Source organism: Pistacia vera, unplaced genomic scaffold (genome assembly GCF_008641045.1).
Source record: "Pistacia vera cultivar Batoury unplaced genomic scaffold, PisVer_v2 Contig410, whole genome shotgun sequence".
Lineage (NCBI taxonomy): Eukaryota > Viridiplantae > Streptophyta > Magnoliopsida > Sapindales > Anacardiaceae > Pistacia > Pistacia vera.
The window spans coordinates 521,276-536,406 of record NW_022196236.1 but is presented as its reverse complement, the minus strand read 5'-3'; the positions used below and the strand labels follow the sequence as shown (position 1 = coordinate 536,406).

Here is a 15,131-nt window from a genome sequence, read left to right as displayed (position 1 = left end):
GCGACTGAGACAAACTTTTTATGGATTCTCAACTCATTGCAAACTTGCTTGAATTCCTCATTGTCAAATTGCTTCTTATTATCAGAGATGAGTGTATGAAGAATCCCATAGCGGCACACTCTATTTTTTAAGACGAAGTCTTTGAGCTTCTTAGTAGTGATCACGGCCAAGGGCTCAACCTCGACTCATTTGGTGAAGTAATCTACTGTGACTACATAATACTTGATGCTCCCATTTCCAGTGGGCATGGCCCAATAAGGTCAATTCCCCGCATAGAGAATGGCTAGAGACTGGTCATTGTCGTCAACTGGTGGGAAAGAGCTCGTGGGATGTTCGCAAATCGCTAACCCTTGTCACGCTTTTTCACAAAATTGAAAGTGTCTTCCTGCAGTAGAGGCCAATAGTACCCTTGGCGGACAATTTTATTAGCGAGGAATCATGCGGCGGTGTGATTACTATAGATTCCTTCATGTATCTCCCTTATAATGTAGTTTGTTTCTTCGTCGGTTACACATCAGAGGAGAGGGGTGCTAAACCCTCGCTTGTATAACTGATCTCCAATGAGCGTGTAACGAGCAACTCTGGTGTGCAGGATTTTTGCCTTAGTCTTGTCACTGGACAGAGTCTCATCTTGGAGATATTGAACAACTGGAGTCATCTAGGATATTGATTCTGTTGTAGCTACGGTCTGCTTGGGTGAGCTGATGCTAGGAATCTCTATGTACCGAACTGGAATACTTTCTGACATATCTGAGTTTAGCGACGAGGCTATTCTTGCTAGGGGTGTTTAAAAAAAATGTAAAAACCGAACTAAACCAAAAAACCGGTTAACCGAAAAAACGGTTTGGTTACGGTTCGAAAAATTCAAAAAACCGAATTTCCGGTTCGGGAAAAAATAAAAAGCAGTTAACCGAAATCGGTTTTACAAATATATATATTAAATAAAAAATAATAATATAATATAATATATATTAAATAAAAATAATAATATTTTTAATGTGTTATTAGTAGTGGTCAATCGATATGTATGAATGTTTAATTTTTATTTAGATATGTATTATTTATATTTACAATTTAATTTAGGAAAAAAAAAAAAATAAGTTTTATAAAAAAAAAAAGGAAAACCGGTTCAAAACTGGTTAATCGCTTTTTTTTAAAGCGGTTAACCGAAAAACTGGTTTTCTCTCCAAACCGGTTTGGTTTCGGTTCGGGAATTTTTTCGAATCAAAAAACCGGTTCGGTTCAAAAAAGTGGTTAACCAGTTCGGTTAACCGCTTTTGAACACCCCTAATTCTTGCCAAGGCATCCGCGACAGAGTTACTGTCTCTCGGGATTTGCTTGATCGTGAAGTGCTTGAAAGGTTTGAGTGCGACCTTAGTTTTCTTCAAATAGCTGATCATGTTTCTTCCTTGACTTGATATTCTCTCGAGATCTGATTAACAACCAGTTGGGAGTCGCTGTGAATGCTGATCGCGTCCGATCCCATTTCCCTCGCTAATCATAGACCAGCGAGCAGCGTTTCATATTCGGCCTCATTATTTGTAGCTTGGAACCCAAATCAAAGAATTCCATGAATGCGAGTTCCTTCAAGATTGAGAAGGAGAAGACCTGCCCCGACTCTTTTCCTATTCGAGGAACCATCGACATAGAGGCTCCAAGTTGATAAGTTCTGAATAGTTTTATGGATGACTTCGTTGGCTTGCTGTTCGGATTCCTGATTTGGCTGGTATGAGAATTCCAAAATAAAATCGGCAACAGCCTGCCTTTTGATGGTTGCTTTCGGTTTGTAATGCAGATCAAATAGACTCAGTTCCATTACCCATTTGAGTAACTTACCCGAAGCTTCTAACTTTTGAAGAACTTGCCTGAACGGGTAGTTGGTCAAAACATGGATTGTGTAGGCATGAAAATAAGGTCGTAGCTTCTTAGAGGCAATCAGCAGGGCATAAGCTAATTGCTCTATTTCTGGATATCGCATCTCCGTGTCCAGCAGTCGCTTGCTCGCGTAATACATTGGCCATTGACCTCTGCCCTCTTCCCAAATGAGAGCTGTGCTGACCGCATGTTGAGAAACGAACAGGTATAAGAGTAAAATTTCCTTGGGGACAGGCTTCGATAAGAAGGTGGCTTTCGAGATGTTCTTTTATACTCTGAAAGGCCTGCTCGCATTCTTGAGTCCACTCGAACTTCTTATTGGCCTTGAGTATATTAAAAAATCGCAAGCAACGATCTATTGCTCTCTATATGAAATGATTGAGAGTCGCTATTCTCCCATTTAGGCTCTGAACCTATTTTCGGTTGGTTGGGCTTTTCATATCAAGGAGAACCTATAAATTCTCGGGGTTGACTTCGATTCCCCTTTGATTAACCATATACCCCAGAAACTTTCCTGAAGATACTCCAAATGAGCATATAAGAGGATTAAGCTTCATCCTGTACCTTCGGAATACGTCAAACATCTCAACGAGATGCGCTATGTGATCTGAAGCGACATGCGACTTGATCAACATGTCATTAATATAAACTTCCATCGACTTTTCGATCTGCTTGAAAAACATACGGTTAACCAATTGCTGGTGAGTTGCCCTAGCGTTTTTTAGGTCGAAGGGCATAACCTTATAACAATAGAGTCCCCAATCTGTAACGAACGAGATATGCTCTTCGTCAGGTGCATACATTGGGATTTAATTATATCCCGAGTAGGCGTCCATACATTGGGAAAACTGTCATTCGGACATGCTTTGTTGAGGTCGGTAAAGTTAACACAAGTTCGCCACTTGCCATTGGGCTTTTTTACCAAGATCGGATTGGCAACCTAGCTCGGGTAAAGCGCCTCTTGAATGGATCCGTTTAAAAGGAGCTTATCTACCTCAATTTTCAAGGTAGCATAGCGCTTAGGGTCCATGGCCCTCCTCTTCTAGCGAATCGGCTTGACTGCACTTTCAATGTTGAGTACATGACATATGACATTCGGGCTTATCCCGATAATATCAGCATGAGTCCATGCAAAAACATCGATATTCTCTCTGAAGAAGCTCGTCAGACTTTTGGCGAGTTGGGGGTTGAGATTACTCTCGATTCTCAACACTCGGGTCGACTCATTTTGATTGACTGACACCTCAGATAGGTCCTTAACTATGAGGGCACTCCTGGATGCGAAGATCCATGTTGTCCTCTATTAGGCCAGGTTATGGCTCGATTCTGCTGATCGCCATAGCCTGCTCGGGGATGCCTATTGGCCTTCATTTTCTTTTGCACGCCATCTGTACTGCTCTTATGTAGCAGTCGCGAGATTCGCGTTGAGATCCTTTTACTTCCCCAATCCCCATCGGAGTGAGGAATTTCATTTTCAGATAGTAGATGGAGGTGACTGCTTTGAAATTTCGCAGTAGAGGTCATCACAAAATGCCATTAAAGGCAGATAGGTAGTCTACCACCAAAAACTCTGTTATTTTGGTCATTTCGTTGGTCTCACCAAATGTGATCGGAGGTTAGATTGTTCCCATAAGAATAAGATGATCCCCAGTAAAACCATATAGAGGGATGGAGGCAGGTTTCAGGCTTGCCTCGTCTAATTGCATTTTTTCGAAAGCTCGCTGAAATAGGATATTCACAACGCTTCCATTGTCCACCAGCATTCTGTGGACTTTGCACCGACCTATTTCAAGCGTGATGACGAGTGCATCCTCATGGGGATTGTGCAATTGCATCGCGTCTTTCTTAGAGAAGGTGATCTCTTCTTCCCTATGAACCTTAGTGGGTCGTGGTGCTGTGCTCATCACACTCATGGGGTCATGGCGAGCTTCCCGAGCATACCTCTCCTAGGCATCTCGAGAGTTCCCTGTGAGATGTGGTCCTCTAAAGATGATCCCTACACATTAGAGACCCTTACGACTATGACGCTTCTTCCCTTGTTCCTTTTGATCCTTTTCCCAAAAGGAAGTCGAACCATCAACATACTCTTTGAAGTGCCCCTGCTTAATGAGGTCTTCAATTGCTTGCTTGAGAGCCCGACACTCATCAGTGTGATGCCCATTATCCCAATGATAGCGACAATACTTTTTGTTGTTCTTGGCTAAAAGGGGATTCTTCATGGGCTCTGGCTCTCCGAGCAGGCTGACTTCCTCTGACTTATCCAAAATAGCTGACACTGAGGCATTCAAAGGAGTGTATTGACTTTTGTTACAATCGCGATGAGGAACTTGGGCATAAGATTTTTTGGGCTCAAATCGCTACTTCTTTCATTTCCGCTGATCATCATCAGCCCATTTACGATTAGCCCTTATACTATTCTCTCCTCGGTCGGGAGCACTGGTCGAAAGACTGAGGTCATGGTGATTAAAAGCGGTCACAGAATTTTCAATTCGGAGATATTTCTCAGTGAGGTTGTAGAAGCGAGTGAGGGAAACATCATCCTTGGATTGCAGTTCCTTCCATAGGTTAGTCTGTGGGTGAATCCCCACGATAATGAGAGTCTGAACATATTCTTCGGGAGTGTGAGCCACTTTGTGGAGTTTCCTATGGAATCTGTCTATGTAAGACTGGAGGGATTCATTCCTCTCATGCTGTATGTTGCTTAGATAGCTCAACGACATCGAAAACTTCATGTTCGCTTGGAAGTGTCTTAAGAATGATGAGCTCATTTTTTGCCACGAGCTGATTGATCCCGTGGGAAGTAATCTAAACCGGCACTTGATATGGGCAGTTAGATTCACTGCTAAGCAACGACATTTGGCCAAGTCAAAGACTTGGTGGAGTTCCATGAGGTTGTTGGACTTGTAAAGGTGATCCTACAGATCAGAATTCCCATCAAACACCCGTATGTTGGGCATTTTGAATCTTAATGGAAGAGGAGCAGCTAACACCACTGGAGAAAGAGGAGACGCCTCTACGACCTTCTCATGCTCATTCTGCTGAGCCTTAAGCTGATCCAAAGCTCGTTGTAATTCCTCAATCCGAGGTAGCGAAGCTACCTGGGGATCACTCTCCGCAACGTGGATTCGACCCTCACGGTTGCAGTTGAGGAAAGACCGCAAATCGGGCTCTTCCTCAACTCGGTCAGAAACTTTGGCGAACCTTGACATACACTGGCTGGGGCCGTATGAAAGCATGAATGGCTTGGGTAGTTTTCCCGATCTCCGCGATGGTCAGAACCGACCCGCGGACTATAGGGGTTTCCCGCGTGATAACGATCGAGGTCATCATTTCGGCAATATTGAGAATCTCATTGCCTTGCACTTTGGTGGAAGTGTCTATGCGATGTGGCATGGGACAACTCATGCTGTGACATGTCATCGAGTCGCAATACCACAGGTATTCTACCCGTTGCGCGACCTGTTAGAGTAGATGCCCTAGAGCCAATCAATTATTGTGGAATTGACTCTTTGTAATAATGTTCATTAATCAATAATAAAAGGCATTTTATTCTATATCGCGTAAATCATTATTATTGCAATATGTATTGATATATGTCCTTAGAATGGTAGAACCGTGACGAGGGTATCAAGTGTTTCAAATCTTGATAGTGAGAACCCTATGAGCACATATGGTGGCCATTCTGACACTCCCGAGGCCCCATTATTTTCTGAAGTAAGGGCACAGATAATACGGTAAGCTATCATAGTGTTGAACGACCCTGTCGAAAGGCAGTGACTGATCTCACTTGTCAAAGTTGTTTGGTGACAACCTGGTGCAACACATGGGTGCTTGTTGTAGGCGATATACCGCAGCAAGTTCATTGGACTGACCCACCAGAGGATTCCATATGGATGGTAACCCCAGTGTCTATGAAACAACCTCTAACGAATGGTGGTCATGTGATCCTTAGACTTGAGATCACCGGAGCGCCTTGTGCACCAATTGGTACAGTTTGACACTAGCCTAACGCAGTTCTATTCAAGCTGTCAGTACGGTGGTGATTGGCTATATCAAGAAGTGTATCAAGACTATGGTGGATTGACAAAGGATTCATCCCTCCCGGGTACGGGAGAGTTATCTCACGGCGCAATTCAGTATATGGCAATGACACTGAAACTGTGGCCACAGTGGGATTGAGTTGGTCCTCTATCCAATTATAATACGGGTCATTGGTCCAGAAACTGAATATATAATATCGAGAGTAACTGAAGGTTGACACTATTCTATGCCTTCGTCTCGTCGCGATAACGTATGATGAAAGATCGTATTGTACGGTAACCATATCTTGACAGTAGCTACTTTGCTGAATCCGAATCTATCGGGTGCCATGATGCCTTGCTAGGGCCAATCTTGGTCTGTGTATTAGTGAACATTATTGGTGTTAATCGCGATCTACACTACCGGTATGATGAGGAGCCTATGGGTCCCACACATAAAGATAATTTAAGACCAAGAAGAAAAAGGGATTTTCGTCTTTTTGGGCGAAGGGGTATTTTGGTAATTTCACAGTGCAATTAATTTGCTGAGGTCGTGCCTTTATTTATTTGTTAAAAAATTAAATAAGTGAAATTACGGTTGAATGTGGTTCGCACATATTTAATAAATTATCATTATTGTAAATGTTAATATATATATATATATTATTATATATTAATTGATTTTTAATTGAAATAATGATGAATTAAATAAAATATCTAATTTGGGAGTGTTTGGCAACATGGGGTGTTTGGGTTGGAGCCCAAGCCCATTCCATGTGAGAATAGGGCAACTTGGTTTGCCTATAAAAAGAATAGTGTTTGTGTGTTTTAGGATGAATTTAATTTTTGCCTTTTTGCAAAAAGCAAAAGAAAACACAACACCCCATACACTCTCCCACGCCCCTTTCACTGTTCCATTGAAAAACAAACATTTTTGTTTTTCTTCTTGATTTCTTAAGGCCAAGGAGGATCTAGCAAATCCCTCCTTGGTTCTTGTTGATTGTCTTCGTGTGGACCTCTACGGTTCGATCCTACACTTGGATTGGTAGCAAACACATTCAGAGACAACATTGGTGGAGCCTCCAAACGTGGGTATGAATCTAAACCTTTGGATTTATTTTTCTGCAGATTCTATAAATATAAACTGTAATTTTCTATGCCCTGATTTTGGGTTCTAAGGAACGATCCATGGTTGTAAAATTTTTGTTTTCCGCTGCGCAACTGGGTCGTTTCCTAACACGACCGGTGTTCACTAGTCCCTCGGAGCCCTTTGATCCACTGCTCGCCACTTGCTTTTCCTTACTTTTATGCACAGGTATGCGCGCGGTGCGAGCTTTCGCCCTTTTCCGTGCTTTCGCGCGACTTGTAGACGTCTTTGGTTGTGGCATTTCCTCATTGGACTTTGGTGGTACGACCCGATCCAAACGGTCCAGCCTTTGGCTAACTATTTGGAGAGTATAGTTGAACCTTTCCAGGTAATTCATCACGGCTGGGTAGAACTGTGAGCTTGAAGGAATATCTGCAATGATGCTAAATCAGGCCCTCATTCTAGTGTCAAACTGTTGATGCTTGATTTTGACACCAACGACTCACATGTATAAAGTGCTAAGCGAGCTTAGAAATTACACGTAATATGAAAATATGCAGTGAGAAAACAAATAAGAAGCGGTTTTTAAAGCGGTTCAGATGCTCAAAAGCGAATCCTACGTCCACTATGGTTGTATTAATGGATGGTTACAGTCAGGTCGCGTGTAGCGAACTGAGTTATAATCTAGAGAGAATATAGAGAGAGAATGAGAGAATGTATGCCGTTTAATACTAAAGATAAGCCAATCCCATAAATGAGAGAGGAGCCATCTATTTATACTTGGAGGATTCAAGGTAGTAATCATGAGTTTGCAGTCCGGCAGGTGTGGTACAATTCCTAACCCGCTTCACATAGCCCTCTATTTATAGTTGGAGGATTCAAGGTAGTAATCATGAGCCTGCAGTCCGGTAGATGTGGTACAATTCCTAACCCACTTCACATTGGTTATCTGCACGAGAGACATCTTTAAATCGCGTAGGGCTTGGGCATGTGGACAATTCCTAGCCACTCAAGTCTGGCATTCACCTACCGCACTGACGATAGTTATACCTCTTCCATCCTTACGTGATGTGGCACCGTCTAGATGGCATAACGCCTCCCTGAACTTTGATTGGCCCTTGCTGACGAGAGCCCACGTCAGCCTTGACTTTTTAGGCATAATATATACAAATTTAAATAAGTAAATAAAGAACTTCTGACCATTTTATGTGGTACATAAAAGAGTAATCCATGGCTGCAGAATCTCCGGCGAAAATGATGGCAGTAGTTTCATTGCAAGATTATGTGCTTTGTAAATCAGGTAACTGGGTAAGAGATAAAAGAAGAAGCCGAGTGTGCGAGTAGACACTATTTCCAAGAATTTAGAATGTACAGCACATAACATAGGTTGAACTTTGGACAAAGTTGGGCTACAGCCAACTTGATCCAATGGACCATCCCACTCCAAAAGTCCTGCTAATTTCTGAAAAGCCCCACCATTGAGCTATTTTCTGAATTTCACATTATGATGAGAGCAATGTGAACAAATAATCCCAGAAATTCTGAAATTGTTCACGCGGCTAGACGAAGTCACGACATATGTATATAAAATACAAAGCCTAGACAATTGTCTTTTGTTACTTTTTCAAAGGCTTAAGCTAATAAGTAATGTTGACTGATGTAGACAAAGCCAAATGGAGGCGTTATTTCTTGGGTCGGTGTTGATAAATTTGACCTTCTTCACACATAAACGGTCCAAGTAATCACCCTCCTTGATTATGACATCAAGCCAACTTGGGGCAAGTCGGGTTCCTGGAACTCCGAAACATGGACCATTTGATGACAACAATATTGTCGTCTCTTTTGTGTTTGTATCATGAATTTGAATTAATTTAAAATTACAGAAATTTCTGAAGGGTTTAATGATAACATTATTTAAAGTATAAAAAACTCTTGATATAATATAATGAGACACAAATAAAGAGTTCAATGGAGAATGAGAGAAGTAGATTGCATATCTTTTCAAAGTATCTAAATATCTTTTTAAGCTTTTGTGTGATTGTTTTTTCAAGTGATTAATATGAGGGACCGAATCTAAGAGAAATAAGACAAATATGGACTTAAAATTATAGTGGACATCGCCATTATTGGTTGGTCCTCTTTTCTAAATTTTGCTTGTTTTATTGACACGAGGAAGACTAAACAACTGAGAAAGACAGCATATTTTAACTATAACCCAATTGAGATAATGACCCAAAGCCAAAGGCCAGCTTTAATGGAAGCAGTCATTTTATATAAATAACCTCTATAGAATTGCTTTACTTTTTCTAGGTGGTTGATAACTTAAACTCACCGCATGTGTCATACCTTTGACGACGTTAAGCAGTATCATCATCCAACAGAAAAAAAAAAATCATAAGTTATCTGGTTAAATTTAGTAACCAATCCAAGAGCGGTTACAAACTTATATGGTAAATGTTAAACAATCCAAATAAATAAGAAAAAGAGGAGGTTAGGGTTTCATTAATACTGCATAATGTAATCAAATACAAAAAAAAGATTTAACATAAATACAAAAAGACTATATATAAACTAAACAAATGAAATAATGAAAAAACTATTTTATTGTTAATAAACAATAAAACAAAATAATCCTATATTTCTTAACAGTAAATAATTCATTCAGTTATGGATATTACTCTGGAATTCCCTAATGAAAGAATAAAGTATATTTTCATATTAATGAAATTTCTGTATATAATTAAATGTAAGATGAACAATGAATTAGTAAGTAGTATATGCATGACTATTCAATTCCTTCATTTCATGTTCCTCCTCTTCTTTACAACATTCCTTCAACAAAATCACCATCATCTTCAAGATTAAGCGAGTACACCACTTCTTCCCTCCTCCACCCCGCACGTAATAACACCAGAGACAATACTCTCATTTTATTTACAGAGGAAGACTAAGCTCCGTTTGGTTCACAATTTTGTGTTTTTGAGAAAATTTTTTGAAAAAAGTTAAAAAAAAGTTGAATTGGGCGGTATTCGATGTAGGATACATTAATAAAATACCCCCTATGTTTGTTTTTTTACAAACACCCCTTATAATAAAATATTAAAAGTTACAAAAACACCCCTAATCCACCCTCAAATACGGACAGCCGCCCACCACGGCCGGAGGGTGGCTGGAGTCACCGTAACAAAAACTTAAAATATTTAGGGTATTTAATTGAATTAATAAATTTAGGTGGTTTAAAAATGTTATAAAGTTGAATAATATGGGAGTTTTTGGGTATTTTACTGTTTAACTTTTTTGGGAATACTAAAAGTAGTATTCCCAAAATCCAACCAATCGAAGCTGATCCACTGCTCGCCACTTGCTTTTCCTTACTTTTATGCACAGGTATGCGCGCGGTGCGAGCTTTCGCCCTTTTCCGTGCTTTCGCGCGACTTGTAGACGTCTTTGGTTGTGGCATTTCCTCATTGGACTTTGGTGGTACGACCCGATCCAAACGGTCCAGCCTTTGGCTAACTATTTGGAGAGTATAGTTGAACCTTTCCAGGTAATTCATCACGGCTGGGTAGAACTGTGAGCTTGAAGGAATATCTGCAATGATGCTAAATCAGGCCCTCATTCTAGTGTCAAACTGTTGATGCTTGATTTTGACACCAACGACTCACATGTATAAAGTGCTAAGCGAGCTTAGAAATTACACGTAATATGAAAATATGCAGTGAGAAAACAAATAAGAAGCGGTTTTTAAAGCGGTTCAGATGCTCAAAAGCGAATCCTACGTCCACTATGGTTGTATTAATGGATGGTTACAGTCAGGTCGCGTGTAGCGAACTGAGTTATAATCTAGAGAGAATATAGAGAGAGAATGAGAGAATGTATGCCGTTTAATACTAAAGATAAGCCAATCCCATAAATGAGAGAGGAGCCATCTATTTATACTTGGAGGATTCAAGGTAGTAATCATGAGTTTGCAGTCCGGCAGGTGTGGTACAATTCCTAACCCGCTTCACATAGCCCTCTATTTATAGTTGGAGGATTCAAGGTAGTAATCATGAGCCTGCAGTCCGGTAGATGTGGTACAATTCCTAACCCACTTCACATTGGTTATCTGCACGAGAGACATCTTTAAATCGCGTAGGGCTTGGGCATGTGGACAATTCCTAGCCACTCAAGTCTGGCATTCACCTACCGCACTGACGATAGTTATACCTCTTCCATCCTTACGTGATGTGGCACCGTCTAGATGGCATAACGCCTCCCTGAACTTTGATTGGCCCTTGCTGACGAGAGCCCACGTCAGCCTTGACTTTTTAGGCATAATATATACAAATTTAAATAAGTAAATAAAGAACTTCTGACCATTTTATGTGGTACATAAAAGAGTAATCCATGGCTGCAGAATCTCCGGCGAAAATGATGGCAGTAGTTTCATTGCAAGATTATGTGCTTTGTAAATCAGGTAACTGGGTAAGAGATAAAAGAAGAAGCCGAGTGTGCGAGTAGACACTATTTCCAAGAATTTAGAATGTACAGCACATAACATAGGTTGAACTTTGGACAAAGTTGGGCTACAGCCAACTTGATCCAATGGACCATCCCACTCCAAAAGTCCTGCTAATTTCTGAAAAGCCCCACCATTGAGCTATTTTCTGAATTTCACATTATGATGAGAGCAATGTGAACAAATAATCCCAGAAATTCTGAAATTGTTCACGCGGCTAGACGAAGTCACGACATATGTATATAAAATACAAAGCCTAGACAATTGTCTTTTGTTACTTTTTCAAAGGCTTAAGCTAATAAGTAATGTTGACTGATGTAGACAAAGCCAAATGGAGGCGTTATTTCTTGGGTCGGTGTTGATAAATTTGACCTTCTTCACACATAAACGGTCCAAGTAATCACCCTCCTTGATTATGACATCAAGCCAACTTGGGGCAAGTCGGGTTCCTGGAACTCCGAAACATGGACCATTTGATGACAACAATATTGTCGTCTCTTTTGTGTTTGTATCATGAATTTGAATTAATTTAAAATTACAGAAATTTCTGAAGGGTTTAATGATAACATTATTTAAAGTATAAAAAACTCTTGATATAATATAATGAGACACAAATAAAGAGTTCAATGGAGAATGAGAGAAGTAGATTGCATATCTTTTCAAAGTATCTAAATATCTTTTTAAGCTTTTGTGTGATTGTTTTTTCAAGTGATTAATATGAGGGACCGAATCTAAGAGAAATAAGACAAATATGGACTTAAAATTATAGTGGACATCGCCATTATTGGTTGGTCCTCTTTTCTAAATTTTGCTTGTTTTATTGACACGAGGAAGACTAAACAACTGAGAAAGACAGCATATTTTAACTATAACCCAATTGAGATAATGACCCAAAGCCAAAGGCCAGCTTTAATGGAAGCAGTCATTTTATATAAATAACCTCTATAGAATTGCTTTACTTTTTCTAGGTGGTTGATAACTTAAACTCACCGCATGTGTCATACCTTTGACGACGTTAAGCAGTATCATCATCCAACAGAAAAAAAAAAATCATAAGTTATCTGGTTAAATTTAGTAACCAATCCAAGAGCGGTTACAAACTTATATGGTAAATGTTAAACAATCCAAATAAATAAGAAAAAGAGGAGGTTAGGGTTTCATTAATACTGCATAATGTAATCAAATACAAAAAAAAGATTTAACATAAATACAAAAAGACTATATATAAACTAAACAAATGAAATAATGAAAAAACTATTTTATTGTTAATAAACAATAAAACAAAATAATCCTATATTTCTTAACAGTAAATAATTCATTCAGTTATGGATATTACTCTGGAATTCCCTAATGAAAGAATAAAGTATATTTTCATATTAATGAAATTTCTGTATATAATTAAATGTAAGATGAACAATGAATTAGTAAGTAGTATATGCATGACTATTCAATTCCTTCATTTCATGTTCCTCCTCTTCTTTACAACATTCCTTCAACAAAATCACCATCATCTTCAAGATTAAGCGAGTACACCACTTCTTCCCTCTTCCACCCCGCACGTAATAATACCAGAGACAATACTCTCATTTGCCACACTACACTCTCTCTATAATTCGACCCCCCTAATTGGACCCCACTCTTCACCCCCTCCTTCTCATCACACCCGTTCATCATCATCATCTCCCTAACCTCTTCTTCCCTCCATCCTCCATCTCTCAATTTCCAAAACACTCCCTCCAAACAACAATCCAACCCCACCCCAACTTCACCACCACCACCGCCGTTCCACCACCCGCGCGTGTCTCCACGCGCCACCACCTTCTTCCCTCTCTCCGCCGCCTCCGTCCAAAACTCAATCCTCCGCGCCTCTTTCGCCGCCCAAACAGGCATCTCAATATTATTGATCGACTTAAAAACACCGGCTTGCGAGAACTCAACTTCTTTGAAAAACCCCGCGAGGTCAAAGCTCAAAACTTTGACCTCCTCACTGTCGATGTAAAACACGGGGTTCCCGGCGATATTAGGCGTCGAGGGAATATAACAGTTTCTATATATAGGAACAAGAACCGGTGCTTTCTGTAATAATTGGTTAACCAATGACAAACTTTGATTCTTTTCTTGCAGCTTTTGCCCCCAAGAATCAGACCAAAAGTTGTTAAGAGCTACGTTTCTCGACAGGGACAAAAAGGGGAGATTTAAAAGAAGCTGAAGCTGTTGTTGAGAAGAAGAACGCCAATTGGGGAATGCGGTACCGACGGGGAGGCCTTCCCTGAGAATGGAGCGGAGGTCAGGAGGGAAAGTGAAGTTTAAAGTGAATTCAATGAAAGTAAATTCATCGTCGTTTAGGCCAGGAAGAATCGGAATGTTGAGGGATCTTAAATGGTCGATGAGGTTCTTGGCGTAGGCAGCAAAAGAGAAGCAAACAAGCTTGGTTCTTGGAGGGGTGATTTTTGTCGTTGCGGATAGAGTTGTTTGAATTGTAGTTGTTGCCATTGAAACGTTGAATGAATTGGTGTGAAGGTGATTATTTGTCAATGAAAAAACAAAAAACGAAGAGCGGATTAAGAGGAGAAGCACGTTAATCGCAAACTGTTGCGATCCGTATATTGGTTTTCAGAGAGAAAGAGCGTGTTCGTGTTTTGACCAATTAGTTGAAGTTAACGTCCCGTGGGTTTGGTTTTCTTAACCAAGAAATAATTGAACATGTGTCGTCACGTGAGATTTCATTTACTGATTTTTTTATTATAAGAAACTTCCGATATTTTATTTTATACAGTGGGTGCTTTAGATAAGTATGAATTAATTACGTAGGTTTTTTGGACACCCCTGATGTTTAGTATAAACAACCAACCCACAGATTTCATTATATGACACTTACACCCTTGTAATGTTTTGTCAAAAATAACTATTTAACCCCAAGAGATTGGCCTTGTGATCAAGAAGGTTTACTTCTTTCTTTAACTTCTTAGATTCAAACTACTTTGGGGTCACCGATCATATTTGTGACTTACTTGGAATATCATGTTTATAAGATATTAAATGAGTTTAAAAAATTAATTGAAGTGCGTATAAACTCATCAGAAGTCCCAAACACTCCCGTTATAAAAAATAAATAAATAAGTATTTAATATTTTGATCATGTGACAATGCCAGATATTAATTCCTTTTTATTGTAAGAGAAAGATAAAATATAGGTATATTAGTCATTACACCAAAATTCTTTCACTAAACCTCAGGATTGTCCATAGAAAAACCTCATTAATTACATAAATTCTTATTTACTAACAGAATACACCTTAATTCTTAATTAATTTAGTTGCGGATAAGATCTTCCACAACAATTCTTATTTTAGTCTTCAATTAACCCCTATTTATCATGTGGCTCACAGAAGAAAACATGAAGAATAAAAGATAAAATGAGGAAATAAAAGAGAAAATTGAAAACGTTTCTGTTTGGGGATGATTAAAACAACTAACAACAAAAATCTAGATAAAAGTATTTCAGAACCTTATTTTCCACATCAAATACACTTTTAAAAACAATAAATACAAACATATCCAATCAAATGTGCATCCAATTTGACAACCATCTCCATAAAGCTAGAGTATTCCACTGTCTTTCATTTCATATCTTCCAATAATAGCACAA

General features: G+C 39.4%; 1 protein-coding gene across 1 annotated transcript; it reads right to left on the bottom strand.

The window, feature by feature from the left end:
• Window positions 1–9,691: 9,691 nt before the first annotated feature.
• On the bottom strand, window positions 9,692–14,152 carry LOC116142509. The gene is made up of 2 exons (XM_031427939.1): window positions 13,016–14,152; window positions 9,692–9,856 (listed from the first exon to the last, which is right to left on the bottom strand). The coding sequence occupies exons 1-2, from the start codon at window positions 13,973–13,975 to the stop codon at window positions 9,803–9,805; spliced, it is 1,014 nt and encodes a 337-aa protein (XP_031283799.1). The 5' UTR covers window positions 13,976–14,152; the 3' UTR covers window positions 9,692–9,802.
• Window positions 14,153–15,131: the final 979 nt, after the last annotated feature.